Source organism: Asterias rubens, chromosome 11 (genome assembly GCF_902459465.1).
Source record: "Asterias rubens chromosome 11, eAstRub1.3, whole genome shotgun sequence".
Lineage (NCBI taxonomy): Eukaryota > Metazoa > Echinodermata > Asteroidea > Forcipulatida > Asteriidae > Asterias > Asterias rubens.
Window position 1 is genome coordinate 16888363 of NC_047072.1, and position 25953 is coordinate 16914315.

General features: G+C 37.8%; 4 protein-coding genes across 6 annotated transcripts in view; all 4 read right to left on the reverse strand.

Moving 5' to 3' along the window:
* Positions 1–3114: 3114 nt before the first annotated feature.
* LOC117296817 (beta-1,3-galactosyltransferase 1-like) lies at positions 3115–5306 on the reverse strand. The gene has a single exon (XM_033779882.1). It carries the CDS (start codon positions 4646–4648, stop codon positions 3362–3364), a length of 1287 nt encoding a protein of 428 aa, XP_033635773.1. The 5' UTR covers positions 4649–5306; the 3' UTR covers positions 3115–3361.
* An 874-nt stretch (positions 5307–6180) lies between these two features.
* On the reverse strand, positions 6181–16583 carry LOC117297049 (malonyl-CoA decarboxylase, mitochondrial-like). Its single transcript, XM_033780174.1, has 11 exons — positions 16429–16583; positions 15251–15508; positions 14393–14533; positions 13595–13738; positions 12613–12762; positions 11727–11891; positions 11274–11394; positions 10763–10915; positions 9829–10006; positions 8853–8899; positions 6181–7494 (listed from the first exon to the last, which is right to left on the reverse strand). The coding sequence occupies exons 1-11, from the start codon at positions 16471–16473 to the stop codon at positions 7262–7264; spliced, it is 1635 nt and encodes a 544-aa protein (XP_033636065.1). The 5' UTR covers positions 16474–16583; the 3' UTR covers positions 6181–7261.
* A 791-nt stretch (positions 16584–17374) lies between these two features.
* LOC117296578 (mitochondrial import inner membrane translocase subunit Tim13-like) lies at positions 17375–20561 on the reverse strand. Its single transcript, XM_033779595.1, has 3 exons — positions 20379–20561; positions 19077–19145; positions 17375–18752 (listed from the first exon to the last, which is right to left on the reverse strand). The coding sequence occupies exons 1-3, from the start codon at positions 20490–20492 to the stop codon at positions 18654–18656; spliced, it is 282 nt and encodes a 93-aa protein (XP_033635486.1). The 5' UTR covers positions 20493–20561; the 3' UTR covers positions 17375–18653.
* A 2891-nt stretch (positions 20562–23452) lies between these two features.
* The window catches only part of LOC117296470 (SH3 domain-containing kinase-binding protein 1-like), a 32967-nt gene continuing 30466 nt past the window's right edge, over positions 23453–25953 (reverse strand). For all 3 annotated transcript variants that reach the window (XM_033779415.1, XM_033779416.1, XM_033779414.1), the window contains one exon: positions 23453–25296. In XM_033779415.1, coding sequence (XP_033635306.1) covers positions 25120–25296 — 177 coding nt within the window. In that variant the 3' untranslated portion in view covers positions 23453–25119. The remainder of the gene's footprint in view (positions 25297–25953) is intronic.

Sequence of the window (25953 nt, forward strand, 5' to 3'; positions counted from 1 at the left end):
GTTAATATCCTGTCTTAGTACAGCATGTTTCATTTTGCATTGTGAGTTTGAACAGTAGAAAAACATAAACAAAATTGAAATTTTTAAAAGAACGGCGGCCATCTTGAAAATAAAAAATAAAAAGCCCCTCCTTTTTTTCTTTTTTTTCACTCAGACATATTGACTGATTGAACTTGATCAAACATGATGAATGACTTATCCAGGAATTGTCAAACTGGATGTGTGTGTGTGGTGTGTCTATGCAGCGTTTCAATTAGAGGCAATTTTATCTTGCATAATTATTAGAAAAGGCCTTGTATACCATTTTGTAAATTTCGAAGAAACAATACAGCTTTTTCCTATAAGTTATTGGTACGTGCGTGTGTGTGTATGTGTTTTTATTGGCTAACGAACTGGGCCCAATCATTCATAGAACTGCTAAGCACAAAATGTGTACAATTTGCATCGGGGATAACAAAAATAATGATTAGTTTTGGTTTTTACCCATAGGCCCTACACCGATGTGTGTTTAGTACGGTTTACTCGAGCCCTATATAGGACCCTTCCTCTGTACACAGACTGTAGCCGATGTGTGTTTAGTACGGTTTACTCTAGCCCTATATAGAACCCTTCCTCTGTACACAGACTGTAGCCGATGTGTGTTTAGTACGGTTTACTCTAGCCCTATTATTATAGGACTCTTCCTCTGTACACAGACTGTAGAACAATACGAAAGTGTAAGGCCACCGGGGCTAGGTTTACTCAGTACTTTCCAGACTGTCCCGTTGAAAATGTATCACAGGCATGTTACTCGGCCGCGATTCGAACCCACGACCCTGGCAATTCTAGAGCAGTGTCTTACCATGGAGAAAGAACCTCCATGGTCTTACCAACTAAAAATGTGCTTAGCATGAAATTGTTGCCTTGATAAAAACAGCAAAATTTCTACGTGATTTTCAGGATAAGCAAACACAGCTGAATACCAGTAACAAGCAATGTGCAACAAATGGATATTAATTTTGGTTGGTAATCCTGCTTTTATCAAGGAAGAAATGTCATGCTAAGCAAATTTTCGTGCTTAGCAGCTCTATAAAATTGGGCCCTGATCCGATCCCGTGTGGTGAAACTAAGTACATGATTGTAAACGATACGCCGACTGCAAACTGGAGAATGCAGAGAGCTCAACACCGTATTAAACGATACGCCGACTGCAAACTGGAGAATGCAGAGAGCTCAACACCGTATAATGTGAATACTTTATTATACCGTACGTGATAATTCATAATCAGTCATCGACCCAGCTTTTTCCTTTTGATTATTTACAGTAACTGTTATTGTGAGATTGTTTTATTCATATTTTCTATTTTGTTTAATGTAATATTATATTGAGATTATGTTAGACAAACGTTTTAAAATATTTTAATATTTTAGCTTAAAAGCTCTAAAATACGATTTAAAGATCATTATATACATACTAATGTCACATTGTGTCGGAGCCAGCCACACTAAAACTAAATGTTTCTTTGAACGATATAACAATATCTTAATAATTTTCATATTATAAGACAATTTTTGTCAATCAAATAATAACTATTACAACATGCACTTTTACAACGAGCGTACAAAACTAACCATTAACTTACTCGATAGCCGACGACAAATCCATAAAACACATCTTTAAACGATATTTTGTACTAAGAATTGAGATAATATATCTCACAACTATAATAATAATCTCATTAAGACCAACATTGACTTATTATAACAAATTGGTGACTTAAAGGCAGTGGACACTATTGGTAATTACTCAAAAAAATTATTAGTATAAAACCTTACTTGGTAACGAGTAATGGGGAGAGGTTAGTAGTACAAAACATTGTGAGAAACGGCTCCCACTGAAGTGACGTAGTTTTCGAGAAAGAAGTAATTTTCCACGAATTTGATTTCGAGACCTCAAGTTTAGAATTGGAGGTCTCGAAATCAAGCATCTGAAAGCACACAACTTCGTGTGACAAGGATGTTTTTGCTTTCATTATTATCTCGCAACTTCGACGACCGATTGAGCTCAAATTTTCGCTGATGATTTTATGCTAATAATTATTTTGAGTAATATTACCAATAGTATCCACTGCCTTTAATCACACTTTTGTCAGTGGAAATGTCAATCAGAAATAAAATGAAATAGAAATGTAGTTTTGTTTTTGTGAGGAAATGAATTTTACATTAATGTGGTAATAATATACGAGTTTAGGGGAAGATAGGGCCTATATTATTATGTTAAGATTTATTTGAAATATTCGGACATAAATTACATACATGTACTTACATTTAAAATTGGCCCAATAAAGAAGTTTTATAACTGTCATAAAATACAATAGATCCCGAAATAGTTTACACTTTATGTTAAAGGAACACGTTGCTTGGATCGGACGAGTTGGTCTATAAAAAGCATTTTTAACCGTTTGTTATAATGATGCATACGGTTGGAAAGATGTTTTAAAAGTAGAATACAATGATCCACACAAATTTGTCTCGAAATTGCGTGGTTGTCCTCGCCAATTCAAGGCAACGTGTTCCTTTAAAAGCACTGGTCGCGAAATGATCGAAAGGAATAGTTGGTAGTTGGTCATTACACTATTGGTAATTACTCAAAATAGTTGTTGACAATAAAAATTACTTGCAAACGAGCAATGGAGAGCTGTTGAAAGTTGTTGTTTTGCATCTGAAAGCACGCACAGTTTTTCAACAGTGATGTTTGTTCTTTCAATGATTATTTGGATACACTAAGTAAGAATACTGGTCTTCGACAAAATTTACCAAACGTGTGCAATGATAATAATAAGGCATTTTCAAAACAACGGCTTGGGGCTTGGGCACCAAGCCATAAGACTTTTCCTCTTGCCTGTTTGAAGCTTCATATCAAGAGCGCACGTTTTACATAATATCTGATGGAGCAATATTATAAGTTGGAGCACAAGACGAAGGCCCAGATACGCTACCCTACATTATTAAATACCAGTCAAAAAAAGAAAAAAAAAAAAAAAACATTGTAGTTCAATTTCTTTTTCAATTTCAATTTCTTTAAAAAATGTTTGTGAACTAATTTTTCTGAAAACTTTCCGTATCCTGCCACCATTTACAAAAAGGAATTTTCATTTCATTATTTCATAACGAATAAAATAGTGGTGGGATACGAAAACTGTTCACATTGTTCAGTCTGTTTTCCAGCCTCAGTTTTAAAGTGATCCCTTCAGCAAAATAGTTGTGATTACCAGAAACGTAGCAGAAACGACAAGGTTTACCCGGAGCCTTGGCTCGCTACACGGCAGGAGCGAATAAGAGGTAACACATAGTAGCCAAGATCACGGTCATCCGTGGCTAATCAGTCTTTCGTCTCTTGTGTCTCTTTCTCTGTCTCAATTTTCTCATTTTCTTTCTTGCCACTGTCTTCTTCCTTCTCATTCCGCTTATGGTCCTTGTCCTTTTTAAGCTCAGATCCAACAATCGTTTCCCACAAAGCCAAGTACTGCTTGTTGATCGATTTGGCATGGGACGCCCCCACAGCAATCCCTCGTTTCAACCCAATCTCAACCGAAGTATACTGTTGGTACAAACCTGAGAAGTTTGCAGAGAAATCCATGGCGGCCATAACCATTCCCATATAAACGTCATCCAGCTTGAAAAATGGCACCCTGAACGATGTTTCATACAGTCGCATTGCTACATCAGTCGACATGACATAACAGCCCCCGTTTAAGAAAGGTGGGAACATTTTCTTAGGGTATAGCGACTTCGGGATGAACCACTTTGAGGACCTACCCCGAATCGGGGGGACATTTTCCCTCCAATTCCCCTCGGAGAATAGTTTCCTTGGAGATGTCTCTAACCTCAAGATTAGATTCCGGGGGTTTAATATCATATCAGCGTCTATACTCACAGCGTAACTTGCTGCCGGGCAGAAGGTTGACATCCACCTCCATCCCATTAGAGTCTTGTATGTCAAGTTGAAGTACGAGTCCATAAAGTCCTCCTGTATTATATCATGATATTTCTCATCTTCAGCTTTTAAAAGTTTGTCCTTTGGATGTTCATTCGTCTTACCCGTTAAGAACATTGTTCGAATCTTTCGACCGAGCACCACCTGAACACCGCCCCAGGTTCGTCGAATTTGTTCCCGGTCGAAAGTCTCCCCTACCCGGCACTTCACCAACACCGCTAAGAACACATCAGTGTTCTCCCCGGAGCAAGCGTCTTCATTTGCGATTATGAATCGGAAAGGATGAGGGTTTATAACTTTCGGACTCGAAACAATTGGAGTTGTGTTTATCTTTACGATAGTGGCGTTATCGGCGACAGCACGTAGCGTTGTGGTAGCATGTAATGGAGACCTTGAAGTAGTATTAACTCCTACTAGTATTCCCATAGTATTTCTTCTGCTATTCCTCATCTCATATGAAGATCTGGTAGCAACAACAACGTTTGGGTACAGCGTCACTAATGATAAGATTGCAACAAAAAGTCCGTAAATAATGAGAAGGGAATAGCACCTTGTCAGTCTTTGCTTTGAAGCTTTGAAGAGATAGCCGGTTTTCGGGGTAGTGGTCCCATGCTTACGCCAAGAGGACTGGATTCCCCGTGAGGGTCTCCCTGCTAGCAGCCTGGACTCCATGGTTCTTCTTTATACAAGGCGGCCACACACGTATCCTGTCCTACTCGCAATGGTGGGAAAGTAACATCAAAGTGCTTCTGGTAGCACAAACGATATGGTTCAGTAATCAACGACAGCTTCTTATTCTTCTCAAGGAATTAAGATCTCCAAAGGGTACAACACCGGCAGATAACCAAGGACCAATGCGATTGTGGGCTAGGTGACAGACCACTATTACGTGTCATTGTTCTCTTCCAATGTAATAGGGAGTTTACGTTTTGGACGAAGGATGTTTCTGTGAGTGTGAATGTCTGTAATGATAGACATTTGGCGCCATCTGCACGTGCGTCGGCTTTAAGAGGACGGTCGTCCCCCAAGCTACGACAACGTCGTCGCATCGCAGAACAAATCCGTCGTCGAAAACGAAATGTATTTTCGTTGGGTAAAGCACGAGCGCGTTATTTGAATATGCATGAGAAAGCAGCTCTGAGCAGCAGCAGAGCGTGTAGACAGCCCGTTATATCAATTTACTGTCCACGTTGTAGAAGATCGGTGTTCACCGAACGTAATGTCATATACAAAAATGTATTCTCTTTCAGGTTTAATAAGAATGAGGAAAGTGGCATTGAAAACAATTTATAGCGGTTAAAGACACTGGACACTATTGGTAATTGTCAAAGACCAGTCTTCCCACTTAGTATATTTTAACATATGCATAAAATAACAAACCTGTGACAATTTGAGCTCCATCGGTCGTCGAAGTTGCGAGATAATAATGAAAGAAAAAACACCTGTGTCACGAAGTTGTGTGCGTTTATATGGTTGATTTCGAGACCTCAAGTTCTAAACTTGAGGTCTCGAAATCAAGTTCGTGGAAAATTACTTCTTTCTCGAAAACTATGGCACTTCAGAGGGAGCCGTTTCACACAATGTTTTATACCATCAACCTCTCCCCATTACTCGTCACCAAGAAAGGTTTTATGCCAATAATTATTTTGAGTAATTACCAATAGTGTCCACTGCCTTTAAGCCAACGAATTAGATAATCAAACTCCCCTATTTATCTCGGGATGACGACATGGTAAAAGAGGATGAGTTTCCGAGATGTAATATAACTCGAAATGTCGTCTTTCCGAGGCGGATGTCACATCTTTGAATTCCGTCTTCCCGAGTTGTTGTATCATTGCATTCCGTGTTTTCGATAGAGTTTTTTGAAAAACGAGTTTCAGCAATTTTGTATATTCTTTGAATTCTATGTTCGTGTAATTTGTTCCCTTGTTTCTATGATAAATCATCTTGTTAACGTAGTTAACTTTAAAAATGTTCACCCAAAAAGTAAAGACAACGCGACCGCCACAAATTAAATACTCGTTCCAGTGTTTAGACAAAAATAAAGTTGTTTCGTGTTGTTCTACTTTGATAATCGCTAAAAGACATTTAAAAGCAGCCTGACTTTGAGATAGAAAACCCTTCGCCTATGAAAGACCAATTTCTTGTACTTAAGGTGTGCATCCAAACCCAATTCTGATCTTCATTTTTATACCAACTATACAAAACTGATTTTTTTAATTTTTATATTCTGGTTTATTTATTTACTGCACTGGCGGCCAAGCAAGCCGAAAAGTCTATTCAAATAGAACTTATTCATATTTAGGTATATTTAATTATATATTACAAAATATACATTTTAAATTTGAATCAGACACAAACTTTGACATCCACTTGACTTACCATGTGCTTTATGACACAAGTTATTTTTTATTACCTCCAAGCACCTGGTTCAGGAATTATGATTTTTAAAATTGTATCTTAACCTTGTATTCAATCCGGAAGCAGGGTAAAATTGAAATAAAATTTTGGATACAAAATTTAAAAAACAATTTTTTGTTGCCATTAATTTTAAGAGTGATTACCAATTGTTTACCGTCACCTTTCACAATAGTCTGAAAGCTGACTGGTTATGAAGTTCAAACAAGAACCAATTTTGTGTGAGAAATATTTCCCTCTGAAATGAAATAATTATTTAAGAAAACAGATCTGAAAGCCTAAAAAGAAAAAATCAAAAACCAACATACAGCCGATTTCGGTTGTTACAACCAAAACTAAGGAAATGTGTTTGTTCTTTAGAGAACTGTCTTGTTTACACAAGTATTCTTCCAATGAAGAGTAAATTTTCAAATTTTTGGGAGGCTTCTCAGTTCTGAAAAGAACTATCCTGCTTTCAACTGCTACCTAGGCGGAAGGTAGAAAGTCAGCTTATAGAGGATCGTTATTAACTTTACTATTATAATAGTGGCTTCTTTAGCACTTGAATCCGTCACGCGGTGATGCTCATGGCGCTTCAACATTATTGCCCCTGGTGACTGGGCCTCAAATCACTCAGCTCCCTGGGGAGTAAACAGCCTGCGCTGCCAATTATGTAGTTGCCAAATATGTAGTGCACTAAGCATCAATCAAATATTTAGTGCACTAAGCATCAATGTAGTGCATCAATCACAAAAAACATCTGTGCCCTTGGCAGGTACCCTTTTACCCCTGGGTGGAGATGCTTATGGTTAAGTGTCCTACTCATCTCAGAAGATGAATACTTTCCAACCTCTTTTGCAAGAAAACAAAAACCTGATTTCAGAGTCATCACAATTGACTTTTCCGATGAACGGATCTTTCCTCCTCCACCAAGTCAAGTATTTGTTGAGTTACTGCGATGGTCTGATTCTCAGAATAACTCTGGCTGTTTGACAGAGTGCTCTCTAAGAAGTAACGATAGTTGACCATCAATCCACAAGATGATGTCATGCCCCTGGCTGACGTATCGCCCATCCAGTTTAATCTCCACATGACCGCGCCGTTACGAAGATGAAAATTGGCTGGAAAAATAAGGCAAATAAAGCGCTGAACTAGAAACATAGAATTTGAACTGAGTAGAAGTTAAGTTATTTTTGTTGCTCATTTGCTTTTTTCTCTGTGTTATGTCTTGCTTATATTTTTGTTTTGTCTGCCCAGCAGCCGATTTCACAAAACTTTATGCAATTGGGTAAGTCCACTTACGCAACGTTTATGGCGCAAGTTGCTCCATAAACGTTGCGCAAGTGCTGCACTGTACCATGGCCAACCTATGGCGCATCTATGCTTTTTCTTGCGGACAATCGACTCGGAGAAGAATATTAAAAACTAAAAAAAAACAAAAAACGAACAATTTCAAAGAGTTGTTCGGGCTGTTGCCCAAACATCTAATTATTTCAGGGAAAACCCACGGAGCCAAGTAGGGAGTGAAAACCCAATCAATATAGTGCTTCCAGCATGATGTTGACAGGTATTTCAGTCCTACAAAATTATACATAATAATCAATCTTCATATAGCGCTTTATCACAGCCCAAAGGGCGTATCAAAGTGCTTCAGAAAATATTACCCCTGGTCACTAGGCCATATATATTATTTCATTCCTTTAACCATCTCCGAGTATACAGCCGGTGCTGCAAAATACCACGCTCCAACCTATGGATACACATAAACCATCCAGCTCTGCCCCTCACAGGTACCCATTTTACCCCTGGTTGGAGGAGAATAAGCTTATGGTTGTAAGTGTCTTGCTCAAGTGTCACCACCAGGATTCGAACCCACATCCCAATGACTTAACCACCAGACTTGAGTCTAATGCTCTTATCCGCTCGGCCACGACACCCTACATGCATATACAATCAAATAAACTCAAAAGCCAGGTGGTAGCATACTTTGAGAATTGACAAAAATCTGGAGCAATTATGTCCGAACATTATGGGAAAGCTTCATTAAACTCTGAAAGTATACATCCTTTCCAGTAAGGGAGTGTGTTTACATTTAATTACTGGGTCGTAAAACGAAAAGGATGAGCCGTAACATTGCCTGGGGCATTCAGCAGCACTACTGGTTTGCGCACGATCAAATTAAGTCCAATGTTTGGAAAAGTAATTACATTACAATACATGGAAAGAACAGGTTTTAAATCCCAGCTGAAAAAGTCTTTTTAGCCTCTTTATTTTAAGGGTTTGGGTACTTTTTGTAACAAAAAACACAATTTCCACAGATTTACATCTTAAACTTACATCGTTCGAGGATAATGATAGTAGAAAGCTTCCCTTAAAATATTACTTGCTGAGGTGCAGTAGTTTTTGAGAAATGAGTAAAACAATGTCACAAAATAATTTTCTTTGTGTAAAACAGCAATTGAGGGAAATGATAACTTACCTACAGAGTCCAGAGCAAATTTCCTGTGTTTTTCTGCATACAGATACCTATAGTGACAAACAGTAAAGAGAGTGTTTCATCAAGCATGAAACCATAACGTGTAACTGGGTTCTTTTACGATGTGCCTTACACAACAAGGCTCTACGATGATGCAATATTGGTTTTAAAAGTGTCTAGCTCAAAAAGGAAAACACATAACTATCAGGACTGGAACTCAAACCTACTATCTGCCGATCATAAACACCAGAGCTTAGGTTCAGTGTTCTTGACCGCTTGGCCAAGACACGTCATAAACACCAGAGCTTAGGTTCAGTGTTCTTGACCGCTTGGCCAAGACACGTCATAAACACCAGAGCTTAGGTTCAGTGTTCTTGACCGCTTGGCCAAGACACGTCATAAACACCAGAGCTTAGGTTCAGTGTTCTTGACCGCTTGGCCAAGACACGTCATAAACACCAGAGCTTAGGTTCAGTGTTCTTGACCGCTTGGCCAAGACACGTCATAAACACCAGAGCTTAGGTTCAGTGTTCTTGACCGCTTGGCCAAGACACGTCATAAACACCAGAGCTTAGGTTCAGTGTTCTTGACCGCTTGGCCAAGACACGTCATAAACACCAGAGCTTAGGTTCAGTGTTCTTGACCGCTTGGCCAAGACACGTCATAAACACCAGAGCTTAGGTTCAGTGTTCTTGACCGCTTGGCCAAGACACGTCATAAACACCAGAGCTTAGGTTCAGTGTTCTTGACCGCTTGGCCAAGACACGTCACACAAGCATTACAAATTTAGCATAACAAATATTGTTCAGTTTTTGGCAGGGCGGCAGTTATTTTGGAAGGGCAGCCAATTCTTTAAAATTGGGAGGGTGGCCCGCCCTCCCAACACCCACGTATGGTGAACACTGCATATTTGACCCATTTATGCTTCCTGGGAAAGTTTAAACTAAGAAGAAGAAAAAAACCATTGTCATTTAATTACCTTGCACATAGTCTCAGTAATGGCTTCTCTAATATACTGACAAGCTCTTTAGATTGAGTCCACTGATTGGTTGCCAATAATCTCTCAACTGTTGCCAATTCTGATTGGTCAGTTCTGCCAGAGACACTGTGTACTTTTTGTAGCTCCTCAGAAGTGAAGAGTTGTGTGGTGTTCTCACCTGTGACATACATGTTATGAAACACCTCAAATTAAATGTATTTATTAAATATAAATAATATTAAATGTATTATACAGGATTGGTAAGAGTAAAAACAAGTTGTTGTTTAATGTTAGTCTGAAAGCTTAGACGAGTCCTGGAAGAGGCCGACCTCGCAGCACCTGGGTGGGCCAACTGGAAGTGGACTTAAGAGTCCGGGGCTGGGCAGCTGTGGCAATCCGCAGCAGAACGCATTGGTTGGGTGGCTCTATTTCCCCCATGATGGGTCAAGAGAATGATGATGATGATGAAAGCTTACTGATTATGAAGTTCATACAACATTTTCTTTCTGTGAAATATTTCCCTCAGAAATTTAGTCATATTTAAGTATAACATCTGAAAATCTAAAAGAAAAACCTAACAGCTGATTTTGGTTGTTACAAATAAATTCATCAGGCCTAATAAGCAATCATAAACCCATCTGGACTTCTCAGTACGCAACTTGCATCGTTTTTGCGAATTGAATGCACAAACTTGGTAATTTCGAGGCGACTTTAAGAATGTATCTATGAAAAAAGGCATTGTCTGGTGTTTAGAGTTTCAAAAAAAAGGAAAACAGCTCCCTCACTTTACACGGAAATGGCCTTATCTCAAGATCTGGAACAATTAACTGACATCCTTTTACCAAAATAGGGCCGCATTGAACAAAAGTTACTTTGTAAATGCTTGTTTAATTATTGTTTGCTACATATAAGAATCCTGCGATTGGTCAGGTACCTTTCTGAAGCCTTGTGATTTCAGCAAGCAGCCAGCCTGTGAATCCAGGTATCGGTGACAGGGTACAGAACGTAGTCAGGTAAGGGAAGTTAGCTTGGAGTGTCCGTACAGCTTGTTTGATGAGGTAGTTACCTAAATCAACACCCCTTAATCCTGCAGAATCATCAAGAAAAGAATTAAAGGAACAAGTTGCCTTGGATCGGTCGAGTTAGTCTTTGAAAAGTGGTCTTTGAAAAGCATTCTGTAACCGTTTGTTATGAAGTGCATATGGGTAGAAAGATGTTGTAAAAGTGTAATACAATGATCTACACAAATATGCCTCGAAATTGCACGGTTTTCTTTTTACCCGTCGACTAACACGGTCGGCCATTTATGGGAGTAAAGTTTTTGAATCCCATAAATGGCCGATCGCGTTAGTTCGCGACGTAAAAGGAAAACCGTGCAATTTTGAGTGATACTTGTGTGGATCATTATATTCTACTTTTCAATATTATATTATTATTATTCTTACCCTTTTGTGTTGATGAAATGGAGTAAAAGATTGCTGACTTGATATGTTCAGGATCCTCTGGCTGTTCTGTTGCCAGTGGGGCATTAGTTGTTTGTTGGCCCTTTCGCTCACCAACTATGGACTGGAAAGAAATAGTGCAATAAGCAGAGTTAGAAGAATGCAATTCAAACACAACACAGTACGTGATATGGACCGTGCAATATCAGGACACTCAGAACATGGGTTCGGTTGCCCCTAGTCATGGGCCTTGGTGTCCCTTCAAAAGTTTCCCATTGACTCTAAGACCTTCCAATGGAAGTGTCCTTTTCAAAATGGAAATGGCCTTGCCCCGTCAAAGATGAAATTCCAGGCCTGAAATATGGTTAAATATTCAAACTGTTGTTGCCATGGATCGACCAATCAGAATTAAGGATTCAAGTTTGATTGAATACTATTATTATCTTTTGTACCTACTTGTACATTTGAAGGTATATGGTCTGTCAGTGCAGTGTGTAATACCATCACAGGTTCTAAAGGCATACTGCTGTGAGTGTAGACGAAGCATCGTCGATACGGTCCGACTCGACGCTTAAGATCGGCCCACCCTCTTACAGGATGCACTGCTTCGTACTCACTTATCTGAAAAGAAAACAAATCAGGGTAGAGTATATTTCACACTGTATCTCTTAGCCCCAGGGAATCATTCCTGTGACCGTTTTCACCAAACGCTAAGATTAATCCTACACGTATCTCGTGTTAGGACAAGTAACTCAACCTAATTTAGGATGGGTTCAATGCGTCATAACGTCTAAGAATACGGAACTTAACTCGCTCATGTCTTAAGATTAACTCTCAGTTAGGAAGAGTTTGGTAAAATCCACGGCTGCGGAGGCCTCGGGACTTGTTTTACCCCACGGTTATCCCGACGCACATTCAAACTGTGTCCCTAATCCACAGGGTTTCAGTTGCATGTTTCAAGAATACCCCAGGGCTTTACTACTTACCCCCTACTCATAGCAGGGGTTGCTATTCCCTGGGGTATGCCCATTTGCCATGTTTGCCGGGGGGAAGACCAGGGTGAAAATTGGGCTCAAATTGTCATACAATTAATTTGTAAACAAATAATGAAGAAAAATAAAACAGTTGTTACATAGAATCGTGTGTTTCAGATTTATTTACACAAAATTTCCACTAACCGGTTTCATCAAGTAAGAAATATTAAAAAGAAGGCACTGAAAACTTTCAGTACAGAAAATATATCAATATTTATGAGCCATTCATCAGGTGCCTGAAAAAAGAGGCAGAAACATTTAGCAGACCCATAAAGTTAAGCCTGTCTTCCATACAGTTGAGTCTGTACCTTTTGAAGCATATCACAGGATGACTGCCAGGTTATCATCTGTAGCTGCAATAAACCAGCCGAGAACCAATGGGAAAGCATCTCCTTTAGAGTAGTGTTTAGCGCCCTCATGTGGTGGTCATTTGCCGGCTTTTGTTGGTGCAGAAGAGTCTATTTGAAAATACATGTAGGTTGAGATATCCATATTGGTGAAGAAGACAGAAAAGAAATAAAGTTAGAACAATTATTTAAACAAGAAAATACAGCTGATGCAAAACAATGGTTATTTGGCTGACGTTTCGACCCTAGCAGAGTCTTTCTTAAAGGCTAAATGAAAAAACAACAAAACTACACAAAAATTCCTACAAGAAAACATAAAATCCTGGTATTCATGCTTAGAACCTTTGTTGTCTTTCAACAGGCGCTGGGTTCTATTACGTGTACTATTAAACACCCCGGAACAGCAGCTTTACGCTCCATCTGAAGGCGCAGCAACAGTTAATAATAATAATAATATCAAAGTCTTATATAGCGCACATATCTACCAAACAAGTACTCAAGGCGCTGAGTATATATACAAACTTTCAGAAAGATAGGTTATTGCAGTGATGAATTTTGAGACCCAATTAGTTAGCACCTCATAAGGGTTTACAAGGTGCTACGGCGCATTAAGCAGCCACAGCCAGGAACACCGGGGCGAACCCCTTCTCTTTTCGATAAGTGCACTGGGTTCTACTACATGTGTTACACAACACATGGGACCAACGGCTTTACGTCCCATCCGAAGGACGAAGCAATGGTCAAGTGTCTTGCTTAAGGACACAAGTGTCACGGCTGGGGATTCGAACCCACACTCTGCTGATCAGAAACACCAAAGTTTTGAATTCGGTGATCTTAACCGCTAGGCCACGACACTTCCACAGTTTAGAGTCTTGCCTAAGGACACAAGTGTTATATCCAGGGCTTTATAGTAATTGTTAATGAAAAGAAATATTATACTCACAAGAATATCAGCTCTTATATCCACAAGGAATTTGACTCCATCTTCAAGTCGTCCAATATGAGTAAAGAGTAACCGATAACCAGGCATAAGACTCTGCGTCAACCTCTTCTCATATTCAAACAATGCTGCATCATCTTCAGTATCCTGGAAAATATTAACAGTGAAAATTGCCTTTATTCTTGTGTCTCGTCCTTAATATACTTGGGCCCAAATTCATGACTCTACTAAACTGTAATCAAAGAATTGGTGCTTACGGGAGCAGGGAATTCAGCATTTTCGTGAAACATATTTCATGGGTTACCAGGCAATTTGCCCTTTTGCGCATGCATACTCTATGTTTTTAAAGCATTTTCACTTACAAAACTAGCGGAGAAATTCGGCTCTTGCACAGTAAGTGGAGAATGGTTTTATAGTAAGCTTGGCATTTGCAGTAAGCAGAGTCATAAGATTGGGTCAAACTGTCATCTTTTACATAGTCTTTGGGTTTGTGGGGTGGCGTGATCGAGCGGTCTAGGGCGGTGGCCTCAAGTTCTGTATTTTACAGATTGTGGGTTCAAACCCTGGCCTGGTCATGTCGCGACACTTGTGTCCTTGAGCAAGACACAATCAAAATTGCTTCTCTCCACCCAGGAGTACAAATGGTTTCCAGCGTAATCTGTCATGGACTGTGGACTGGCAGCCGGTCCAGAGGGAATAGAAATATTCTTTTATTGTCAAGGAAACCAGATATAAACACCAGCCTGATGAGCAATATTGGCTCGGGACAGACTTTACTTTGTAGGGGGTTTGTGATAATACCTGAATAGACTCCAACTTCTTAGCAGCTTTGATGGCGCCCTCGTGGTTAGTGCCACACAGCTCCGATAAGGCTGTAAGGAAATCTACTTTTGCAGGATCAGAGAGTTGGAGATAATGGGAACAAACCTGACGAATGTCAGCCTAAAATGGTGTTGAGAAAGAGAAAACTTTGAATGTGTTTTTATGTGACAAAATAATGTGTAAATTTAAAGCAAACTTTATCATAGTAACAAAACGTCCCAGCGCTCTAAAGACTGAGCCCTTGTTGGTGGTCTCCCTATTTTATGGTTTGAACAGAGGAAAACTGACTAGAGTGTTAGGGACTTAAACTTTCGACTTCTGGCTTTAAGTGCCAGCACTCTACCAACTGAGCTATCTATAGCCCTAATGATGTGTCAGATTATTTGTTTCAACTGGTTCCAGTTAAACTCAGTTTAAAGACAGTGTACACTATCGGTAATTGTCAAAGAGCAGTCTTCTCACTTGGTGTATCTCAACAGTATGCATAAAATAACAAACCTGTGAAAATTTGAGCTCGATTGGTCATCGGAGTTGCGAGATAACTATGAAAGAAAAAACACCCTTGTCACACGAAGTTGTGTGCTTTCAGATGCTTGATTTCGAGACCTCAAGTTCTAAACTTGAGGTCTCAAAAATCAAATTCGTGGAAAGTTACTTCTTTCTCCAAAACTAGGTCCCTTCAGAGGGAGCTGTTTCTTACAATGTTTTATACCATCAATCTCTCCTCATTACTCGTTTCCAAGTAAGGTTTTATGCCAACAATTATTTTGAGTAATTACCAATAGTGTCCACTGCCTTTGACTAGGTTCAACTGGAACTTTAATTTTGGAGACTTACTTCGGACATCATCAAGGTTTGCCCTGATGACCCTTTGACATTCTCCTTAGACTTCGAGGTCAAAAGTTCAGGTAGCAGTCGACGGACAGCGTCTTGTTCCTCTGTGTGATGTGAAGCCATTAGAGAACAACTGGTTGACAAGGATGGCTTAGCCAGGAGAAACAACAACGGCGCTCTCTTGGCCAGGAGATGTTGGTTGTGAAACGACAATGGCGCCCTTTTGGCTACGCTGCTGTGACAGCGCACAAATGGACTGTACTGTAATGATATGAACAATAAATACAGAGATGTATGACTTTTCAACGAGCAAGTTTCCTCCTGTCCCACTCTTTTTTTATTCGTTATTAAAATTTAATAAAAACGTATATAATTTATGCAAATAGATTATTCCTTTTTGTCAAAATTAGTGAAAAAGTGGTTACAGGGTTGGGAATCTTTTCAAATCAAGACCTATGGTCTTATGGTATGGAGGGCCGGTTGTTTCGTTATCGTCATCGTGAAGTTTGATAGCAGAACATAGTCATAGAAAGATATGTACACTGAAACAGAAAGGACTAAATCTGAATTATAAATTCGGCAAACCAAAAACTTAAAAGCACCACAAATTGGAAATTAGTTGCGCTAACAAAACCCAACCTCCTCCCCTTCGCCGTGTCGATCGGGAGGAGGGTTACATTATCGCAACTAATTGGAAATATAATAACACCAACTTTTTGTTGAGAAGACAATGAAGAATTTCGGATAATCTTCCGCACGTCGCCACCAATTTATCCGCCGTTAATTAACTCCAAAACCATTGCATTTTTTTCTGCCTCAGCTCTGGGAGGAAACCCTTATTTTCTACAGGGAAAACACAGGTTGTGGACTGACTGAAGAACCCAATCCCCACGGACGGGTAATATTGATTCATCCATTCATCAAACCGGGGGTACGGTCCCTCCACGGAGGTGAATGAAAGGCAGCGACAGAAACCACTGGCTAGCCTGCTGACTGACTCAATCTGACTGTGCGTTTTGGGGATAACTTTCGCTACGGCGCCACAACTTTTCACTCATTTTTACAAAAAGGGATCTCATTATAAAGACATTTAGAAAGAAAAAGTGGTGGCGCCATACGGAACCTTTCCATTCTTACAAACAATACTACTACCACACTTCCAAATTAAATAAGCTTTTTACCTTTACTGAAAGCAGCAGAAGTCTACGAAACATTTCAACAGCCATCTACAGGTCATGAGGTTGATAGAGGACGAACATAAGTTTGATTTAATACAACTTATCTCAGATTGGGACAATATTCCGCCCACCTCCTCCATCCACAATCTGCAAGACGTTTGTTTACATGTGACTTACTGAACGTCTGTGGGCTATTCCATTCTTGTTGTAGGTAAATAAATATGAATTGTCACAAGCAATCCACAACCAAAGCTGAATTAAATTCTATTTTGAATAACATTCAGCGTTGCATATTGCATAAAAGTATGTTTATTGGAAATTTCAGTCATTCTAAATTAACTCTGAAGTACCAAATTGACCTGTAATTAATCAAGTTTATTGCAACTTACCCCATGTAATATCGAGCATGCTTAAGTACAATCTCTCGACTGGTGGCGCCCTCCATCCACTTCACACACGTGTGCAAGGCAAATAAGAATTCTGCACATCAGTTGCCATTCTCAAAGATGCCCTTCATGTTTTTCTCTAAGAATTCCCGTTTTTGAATCGATTTTGAAATCAAAACAAATCTCTATTGAAAACCACCGCGAAAATTGCAAGTTTGATGTACAGAAATTAAAAATTGCTGGCCAGGCATCAAACAAAACGGACTCCGAGTGCAGTTGCGATTTGGATTAATTGTCCATTAATTGGTAATTACTCCAAAGGTTTATGACCCCAAATCTTACTTGACAAAGAGCTGGAAAGCATTTGATATGATAAAAGATTGTTAGAAACAACCGTCTTTGAAGTATTGTAGTTTCACTTTTAGAGAAGGGGCAACTACAAACCTTAAAGAACGCAATTCCTATGCAAAACAAGTTTGTTGTCCATTAATTCCATGCCAATGTCAGAGTTTTTTAATGCATAAACAAAATTGTTTAGCTGAAAATACACACCTTCCTCTATGCACTAAGTAGTAATACACATGTACTGGTCTTTGACAGCATTACCAAACGTGTCCAAGACGAACCACGTGTAAAATAACCCCAATTAGCAATCATTGCTACTCCTACAAAGACAAAATGAAGAAACAATAACAATTCACATGAGCTTTGTTTCATCTATAATACATGTATCAATCTCTTATACTCTTGATACTTTTATTCCTTGTTAAATTAAAAAAAAGTGAGTGTATACTTTAATTTCTGATTTTATCCAAACAAAAGTGCATTAAAACACAATACTTCTAATTTGTAAGTAAGTTTTCTTGGGAAAACGTTACTTAATTACAGGATGGTACAACATTGAGTTACTTGAACCTGTGGGTTCCATCTGTTCAATTTTATCCTAGAAAATTCACAATTTTATCAACATCATGGTAAACATGAATGAAGAACACTAAGACATCTTCGTTGCTCCATGATTATTGTAAAAATTCGGCCTAACAAAAAGGTGCTAACACACATCGGTGTATGGGTAAAAAAACCAAAATTAATATTCTTTATCCCCGATGCAAATTTAACATCTATTAAAAAGTAGTTTTGTCTCTAGTGGTTCAACTTAGAAATTGTTGAAAACAACAAGATAGTTAATTTATACATGTAGCTGATATTATAATCATATACAGCCCTTTGGTTGGTGTATTCTTGGGAATAGTCCACTTTGTTGAGAATGTTTTTGTTTTTTTCAGAGTGTGGGGTGGATGAGTTTCAATGTCTATTTTATGTTAACTGTGAAAAACAACAAATTAAATTAAACAAAACTAACAAATTAATTCAAATGATGAAGATCTACATGTATGTGTGTGAGTAATATAAAACAAATTTTAAAATATTTTTATGTGTGCATTGTTCCAGAATTATAATAATCACTTTGTGAAAACTCTCTTTTCTATTTCACTCTGTTTCACCTCCTGAATTGGAATAGTCCAGATTTCACCATGTGACTATTTGTATACAATGCTTAGCCACAGTAAGAAAAAAAATGCAGAAATTCAGTCCCATTTATATCCTTTCACGACTGAAGGTAGTTAAAAAACTATGGACAACCAATTATTTGTCCAAAACACCAGACAAGTTCTTAAAGCAAAATCTATCCTCCGAGTTATCTAAGAGCCCCGTCAGGCAAGGAGTTCCCTAGAATGACTTCCATCCCTTGAGTTCTAAGATATTCCATTTCTGTTGAGGGATGCCTCGCATTGGGGCAGTAACGGTGAAGGGACAGGTGTGATTACAGCGAGCCTTTTATCACATTTTATGGTGTTCTCGTTGTAGCCGCTGATTGTACGTTCTTGAGACCGTGTTCCAAGCATCCATATATCGATCCATACAGAAGGCTAGGCATTTCTATTAGATGAAAAGTAAATAAATAAAACATGTTTATCTCAGTAACTTACAACAGGTGTTAAAATATTAATGATTGGGCACTGGAGTAGACACTATTGGTAATTGTCAAAGACCAGTCTTCTCACTTGGTGTATCTCAACATTATGCACAAATTAACAAACCTGTGAAAATTTGAGCTCAATTGGTCGTCGAAGCTGCGAGACAATAATGAAAGAAAAAACACCCTTGTCACACAAAGTTGTGTGCTTTCAGATGCTTGATTTCGTGACCTCAAAATCTAATTCTGAGGTCTCGAAATCATCTTCGTGGAAAATAATTATTTACCTGTTCTGAGGAATCTAAATTGGTGCCTGGTTTGTTCACACATTTCTTGAAGCATTTATCGGTCATTCTCTGCAAAGCAAACGGATAAGAGAGTAAAACTATTATTACTCAGTATATATTTTTTGAGAAAATATAAAAACTCAAAACAGTAGGTGATTTTCAAGCTATTTTGTTATTTCTTTTTATCATTTATTGGGGAATGTTTTGACTTGGGTTTACAGAGTCGTAATAATATGCCCAAATAAGAAGTGTTTATTCACTTCATACTGAGTGGATTTGCAATATTTATGGCCGGCTCGACGCTCACAAAATCATAGTTGCGATAACGTAACCCTCCTCCCAACGAGATAGGTTCGAGCGAAAACGGTTTATCTGGTCCAACACGTACAATTTCGACAGCTAGTCACCAGATTTCCCCCACTTTTACCACTTTCAAAAATCATGACACAAATTCTGAGGGTACGAGGGCAACTAACAAAATCATAGCAAATCGCCAAACAAAAACACGTCAGGCAGAGATGCCAAGTCCAGAGGCCAGCTATGCGTGAGATTTTTCAAAGCTCAAATGCGTGAGTCTCACGCCTAATGCATGAGTCTCACGCCTAATGCGTGAGCCTCACGCCTAATGCGTAAGACTCACGCATTAGGCGTGAGACTTGGTAGGTCTGTACATGTACAATGTTTGCCAGCAGGGACGCTGGAGGTTGTTCTAAAAACTTGGCTGCACAGCACAGTGGTTAAAAATAGAGCATTATCGTCATCAAACACCATAATATAACTGACATTTTTAACCCATTCAAAGGGATCAAGGGGGTTAAAAATTAAAAATTAACTATGTCAATATATAAAGGGACGAGTTGACTTATTTTAATGATTGATAATAAATTATCATATGATATTATAAAACATGTACAGCCAACATGTGTTGTTTTCATTTTGCAAAAAGGGCACTTCCAGTTCCAGACCAAGATGAAGTTCCATTCAATATTTATTAATAAAATTAATGAATAATATTATTGATGGAAAATCTCACGAAATCCTTCTGTCGACTGGTTACTAATTAACTGCACATTTTTCAAGGGCATGCAGCAAGGCCAAGACCAGGGGCAATAGAGACCATGGTCTCTGTGCAATTACATGCCTGCTGTGTTGATTTGTAATAAAAAATAGTTAGTTGGATGTATGATGTAACCACTCACTACAACATACATGTTGTATGTCAATGGCAAATGCTATTGCAGTGCCGTGGTGCAGCAGTGCAGTGGGGGTATTGCGAACTTGTGCATGGACTTCCAAACTAACCTGGAGAAGTTCTTGAGCATTCGCCAAGGCAATCTGCGTCTTGACTTGATCCATAATCTGTCCCCGCTGGGCATTGTCCAGCTTACCACCTGAAGGTTGCGAAGAAAAATCCATTTTTCCCTTCTGGAAATTATTTTTTCGCCGGTATTGTCGACTTGCACGTGAAAATTCCACCGGTCTCAATGTATAGCGCCCTCTGTTGTCTTTAGCGGGACGAATGGCCAAGGTTTGCACAGCGCCCTCTAATGTTAGAAACATCCCTTTTCGAAACCAAGTTTAGACTGGGCCCCCCTGTCTTCAGCCTCGGAATGATGTTATTATTATTATTATTATTTATTTGACCTCAACAGTACAAGTACAGAAAATACAAACAAGGCAACAATGAAAGGGAAAAAAACCAAAACAGAAACGACAACGCTACAAAACATTAAGAATAAGAGTAAACAAAAAAAGACAAATAAGTGAAAAATAAATAAACAAGTTAATGAATTATTCAACCAAGCAGTCAATCCATAAGTAATAAAAAAAAAAGGTAAGTGAATAAATAAAACAATAAAACAAGTAAACAAACAAGCAAAAAATAAAAAGTAATTAAATAAAGTAATTAAATAAATAAATAAATAAATAAGTAAACAAATAAACAGAAAATAAAATAAATAAATAAATACATGTAGATAAATAAGGAAATCAAAAAAATAAATAAAAAATGTTCAGTCTAAATCAAGTTTAGCTTCGGCTCTTCGGCTAAGTCGTGATTTTATAGACTTTAGATTTTATCGATTTGTAAAACGGTTCGTGTATAGGAAATAAATGTAATAAATGTCAAGTCACTGTAATTATTTTGAACCAACAAAATTAAAAATGCAGAATAATAAAACACTCATATCGATACACATGATATATTTCCTTATGTCTCTTTATTTATTCAAATATCTTAATCTCATCTGATTTATTTATTAAATATCATACAGCACTATTAATTTAGCAAACTCCAATTTTTCTTAGTAAAATATCTTTGTATTTTCCAATAATCAAATAATTAGTATTTGAAAGCAAATTAAACATTCTTATTTCTATAATACGTACTTAATTTGTACAATTCCTTTCCACTATTGTGGAAAACATTTCTAAAACTGATGGGCAATATTTAAAAGAATCCATCAATTGGGAAAAATCCCACTCATGGTTTCACAATCTTGAACGACACAAAACAAACAAAAACACACTTTCAAATTATTTAGGCTATAGACAAAACACACATGATGAACCAACCTAAAAGATAAACCAACCTAACAGAGTTTTATCTTAAACGGAAAAATTAATTTCAACAATTTGGTTTTGGTTTTCTCCTTTGTAGAGAAATTTCTGACAATGAGTTCAGATCTTATTTCCTCTAGTTCCTTCTGGCAAGCTTTACACATACCTTAAAGAACTTAAAAGAAGAAACTTCAGAAAGTTATGCCAAGAACCAACCTGTAAGCATCATTTAATGTATTGTTCCTTGGATATGTTAAATAAATTATTATTGACCCCAACTACACTGTATTCAACAATCAGTAAAATACAGTTGTGCCAAAAAAGAAACAAAATGTTTAAGGTCCTGACTTTTTGAAAAAAGGGAAGGAGTTTTTTGTTCCCCCAAAAAGTAGGACATTATCGAGGCCATTTCGTATTAAGTACATTTGATGACCCATTGAGCCAGCCAAAATTTTAAAGGTTTGTTATTTTATGCATGAGTTGGGATACAGCAACTCAGAAGACTGGTCTTTGACAATTACCAAAGGTGTCCAGTGCATTTAAAGCTAGTCAACATGTCAGTGAAATTAACTGAAACAACAATGAGAAAAAAAGCACCGCCCCATTGCCAAAGTCAAGTAACTTCACTTCAAATTATTTTGCTTTCGCAAGAGTTTCACAGTCTGGTTTCATACATGCTTTCTTTAAATTAAATTGTAAGTTTTTATTTTAAGTCTACATACAGATTGTGCAACTGGTCTAAAATGCCCAGTACATCAAGTTCAGCTGAGATAACAAATGTACATAAATCACAACCAAGTTTAAAAAAAAATTAGTTTGTATATGAAATTACAACTACTTGTTATTTTATTAAAATTTTGGGGAAAAGTTATTTAAGTACAAATTCTAAACCTTAATTTTGTTTTTAAGTTATGTGCTTCTAATTTGTTTGGATGTCACTCCTGTGTGTGTTTAATATTTCTTTGTAAAACACAGATTTAGTATAAAAACAAAAATCCCAATAGCGGAAAAGCAGTTAAACATAAAAACTTGAAAATGGTGCAAAGGGAGCTTTGTTGGAATAAGGGATTAATAAAACATCTTAGGGAAGTGTTTCGTTTAACCTGCCTACTGTGTGACCATTAAATTTATTCCAGACCCCAATACGATATCATCTAGACAGTACACAGTCAACCCTCTTACTGACTTACTGACTGACCATTCAAAATCCACTGTGGTTTGGAATGATAGAAAATGTCTAGTTCATCTTTTTTTTCTTTGTATCTCCGACATGTGTTGAAATGACCCATAATTTCTATTTAACTAAAATTGAAACAAAAGTCTGAGTATACTATTTCGGGGTGTATTTAAACAAAATGTGCATTTCACATTGCCAATCTATAATTTATTATTTATCATACTTTAGAATAATATATACAATATAATATAAGTGATTAATTGTATCCAACAAAAAGTTATAATATCATAACACTGACTAACACCAATATAAATATTTCATGCAAAAAAGTCAACAAAATTTGTCTCAACTATGCATGCTTCTTTATATTGTTGGTGGTAGGTATACTGCAAAACAAGTCCCTCACCATTCTAAATGACTGTATTGCAAAAAATATGACCGATAATGCAACAAGTAAAAACAACATCATTTTCTTCTTGCAAATTTACGTGAAATATTTGAAACAAACGCAGAAAATTTCAACTTTAAAAACTAAATGACTCAACAAGTTACCAAGACGATCTTGGCATGGACCCATGTTAGTTTTTGTATGCTATTTATGCAATGGAAGAGAATTGAAAAATGGAGTACACCAGTTTTCTGTGCAAAAAATTGAGTTCATAATAAATGAGACAACCGGGATCATGAGAAAAGTTTTGACAGTGCAAAGATCTGTCTCTGGGCTGGTCAGTTTAACCTTAGCCCAATTTTATAAATCTGTTTAGCAGAAAATACTGTTTATTAGATGTTAAATTTGCATCAGGGATAAAGAATATTCATTTTGGTTTTACCCATATACTGCTTAGCAAGTTCGTTTGCTTATCAAATAATGAAAGTTGCAAAAATGTAAACTTTATGGAGTTTAAGATGGTAACCAGTTTTTGTTAAGCAAGGTTTTCCTGTACTTACTTAAATTTGGCCTTGACAATTGACTCATTAGGAATGAATATTATAGAATATGGAATTATCAAAAACATTGGAATGCTCGAAATGCAACTATATATATTTATAAAAGTTAACTGACGCAATATCCTACTCGAAGTAGGTCACAGCTTATAGGCCATTAAAGACGCTAACAAATACCACAATTTAGGGAAAGCTTTTTGGCACACGCAAACTCAGACTAAATCACATTTTGGTGTTTCTAAGACGCAACTACGGTACTTATTTCAAAGGAAACTAGTTTCCATAGTTTGTGCGATGATCTGCTGTTGCTTCGAACCTACAATAACTAAAAAAATTGATAGCAGCCTGACATTTCGAGCCTAGCAGAGTCTTTCTCAAAGGCTACAAGAAAAAAACTCTGCTTTAGCCTCCGAGAATGGCTCTGCTAGGGTCAAATGTCAGGCCGCTAACTATTGTTTTGTATTTTATATTGTAGGTTCTTTTTGGCTGGTAAGCAGTTTGCAACTGTTAATTCTATTTCCCACAACACAACAATTTACAGATCTAACAACTCCACCATATAAGGCACATATTCAAAAAATACTTTTGGAATAAACAAGGAATGGTTTGAAGGGTCTTTCGGAAGGCATTTAGGGTTCTACCCCTCCAAGTCTTTAATGGAACAGTCTTTATAATGGTGACAGTGTGTGGATTATACAGCTCAAGAGGTCATTGGAATGATTCATTATAGGAAAAGGGATTTATTATCTGCCACCAGTTCTACTGCAGTTGCTGGAATAATATCTATGGAATGTTTTTTCTGGGGCATTATGAAAATGGCTGATCTTGTTATAATCCAAATACATGTCATTTTTTTTCTCCGTTTGTGTTCAAGTAATTTTAGAAATGTTGAAATATTCTTTTGGTCAAACAAACTGACCGTTATGCCATGCCAAAGGACCATTCAACCAAATCTACCCAAAGTCCAAACATTGACCAGTAACCTTAGATTGACCAAACCAGGCGTGGAATTTCATCTATCAAAAGGCAATGCTATTTGTTGGTTTGCAAAGGGCACTTCCATTGGAAAATCCCGAGGTATACATGAAACTTTTTAAGGGGCACCAAAGCCAAGAAAACGTCAGCCAATGACCTAAGATTGACCCCATTACATATAACTAATGGGCCCCCCATTCCTACATGTCCTTTTCTGGGACAAGTTTTTTAATGCCATCCAGCTCTATATTACCTAAGCTTGAACCATGACCTAAGATTGACCCCATGACCCAAGATTAACCCTATGGCCTAAGATCGAACCCCTTGACCTATCATTGACCCCATGACCTCCAGTTGACCCCATGACTTAACCCCCCCATTCCTACATCAGTCTTTCTCTAGGACCAGTTTCTTAATGCGATCCAATTCTACCTGCATTGCCATTCTGAGCTTCTTCTCTTCATCGAGCTCAGTCATCAGCTTAACGACCTCCTTCTTCATGTCGGACTTGACGCTAACCATCTGATCCTGAAGGGTCTTAATATCTTTCTTGAGCTCCTCCACCTGGAAGAAAGTTAAAGAAAGAAAGAAAAAAAAACAGGACAAAAGAAAGTTACAAACATGATAAGCTTAAAGCCATTGAACATATTCGGTAAAGAATTTTTTTTTAAAGTTCACAGATTTACAAATAATTTACGGGTTTACAGAAGGTAATGGTGAAAGACTTCTCTTGAAATATTATTCCATGAAATGCTTAACGTTTGGAGAAAACATTAAAACAATATCAATTCTTGATATCGAGAATTACGGATTATGTTTCCCCGTTATGTTCTCCTGACTCCGATGACCGATTGAGCCTAAATTTTCACAGGTTTGTTATACACGCAGTGTGGGCCTTGGACAATACCGTTTACCGAAAGTGTCCAATGGCTTTAACTAGGATTTAGAACTTTGTAAGCTCTGGCGTTTCTGTTCAGCAGAGTGTGGGTTCGAGTCCCATTTAGGACACTTAAGCAAGACGCTTGTGTCATTATGCAAGACACTCGATCATTATTATACGTCCTTTGGATGGTGTATAAAGCCCTAGATCCTGTGTGTTGTGTATGAACATGAAGAACCTGGTGCACTTCTCGTAAAGAGAAGGGGTTCTCCAGTGTTCCTGGTTGATTGGCAGCATATTGCACCACAGCACCTTGTAAACCATTGCATGGCGCAATGTTA

What these genes read in the sequence shown, in the direction of transcription:
- LOC117296817 (XM_033779882.1), bottom strand. Translation starts at nt 4,648, where the DNA reads ATGGAGTCCAGGCTGCTAGCAGGGAGACCCTCACGGGGAATCCAGTCC.
- LOC117297049 (XM_033780174.1), bottom strand. Translation starts at nt 16,473, where the DNA reads ATGGCTGTTGAAATGTTTCGTAGACTTCTGCTGCTTTCAGTAAAG. An exon ending in TTCTGCTGCTTTCAGTAAAG is followed by an intron (nt 15,509 to 16,428) that starts GTAAAAAGCTTA and finishes ATATCATTACAG; the next exon opens with TACAGTCCATTTGTGCGCTG. An exon ending in ATATAAGAGCTGATATTCTT is followed by an intron (nt 12,763 to 13,594) that starts GTGAGTATAATA and finishes ATTTTCAAATAG; the next exon opens with ACTCTTCTGCACCAACAAAA.
- LOC117296578 (XM_033779595.1), bottom strand. Translation starts at nt 20,492, where the DNA reads ATGGATTTTTCTTCGCAACCTTCAGGTGGTAAGCTGGACAATGCCCAG. An exon ending in ATGCTCAAGAACTTCTCCAG is followed by an intron (nt 19,146 to 20,378) that starts GTTAGTTTGGAA and finishes TTTGCTTTGCAG; the next exon opens with AGAATGACCGATAAATGCTT. An exon ending in ATTTAGATTCCTCAGAACAG is followed by an intron (nt 18,753 to 19,076) that starts GTAAATAATTAT and finishes TTCATCTAATAG; the next exon opens with AAATGCCTAGCCTTCTGTAT.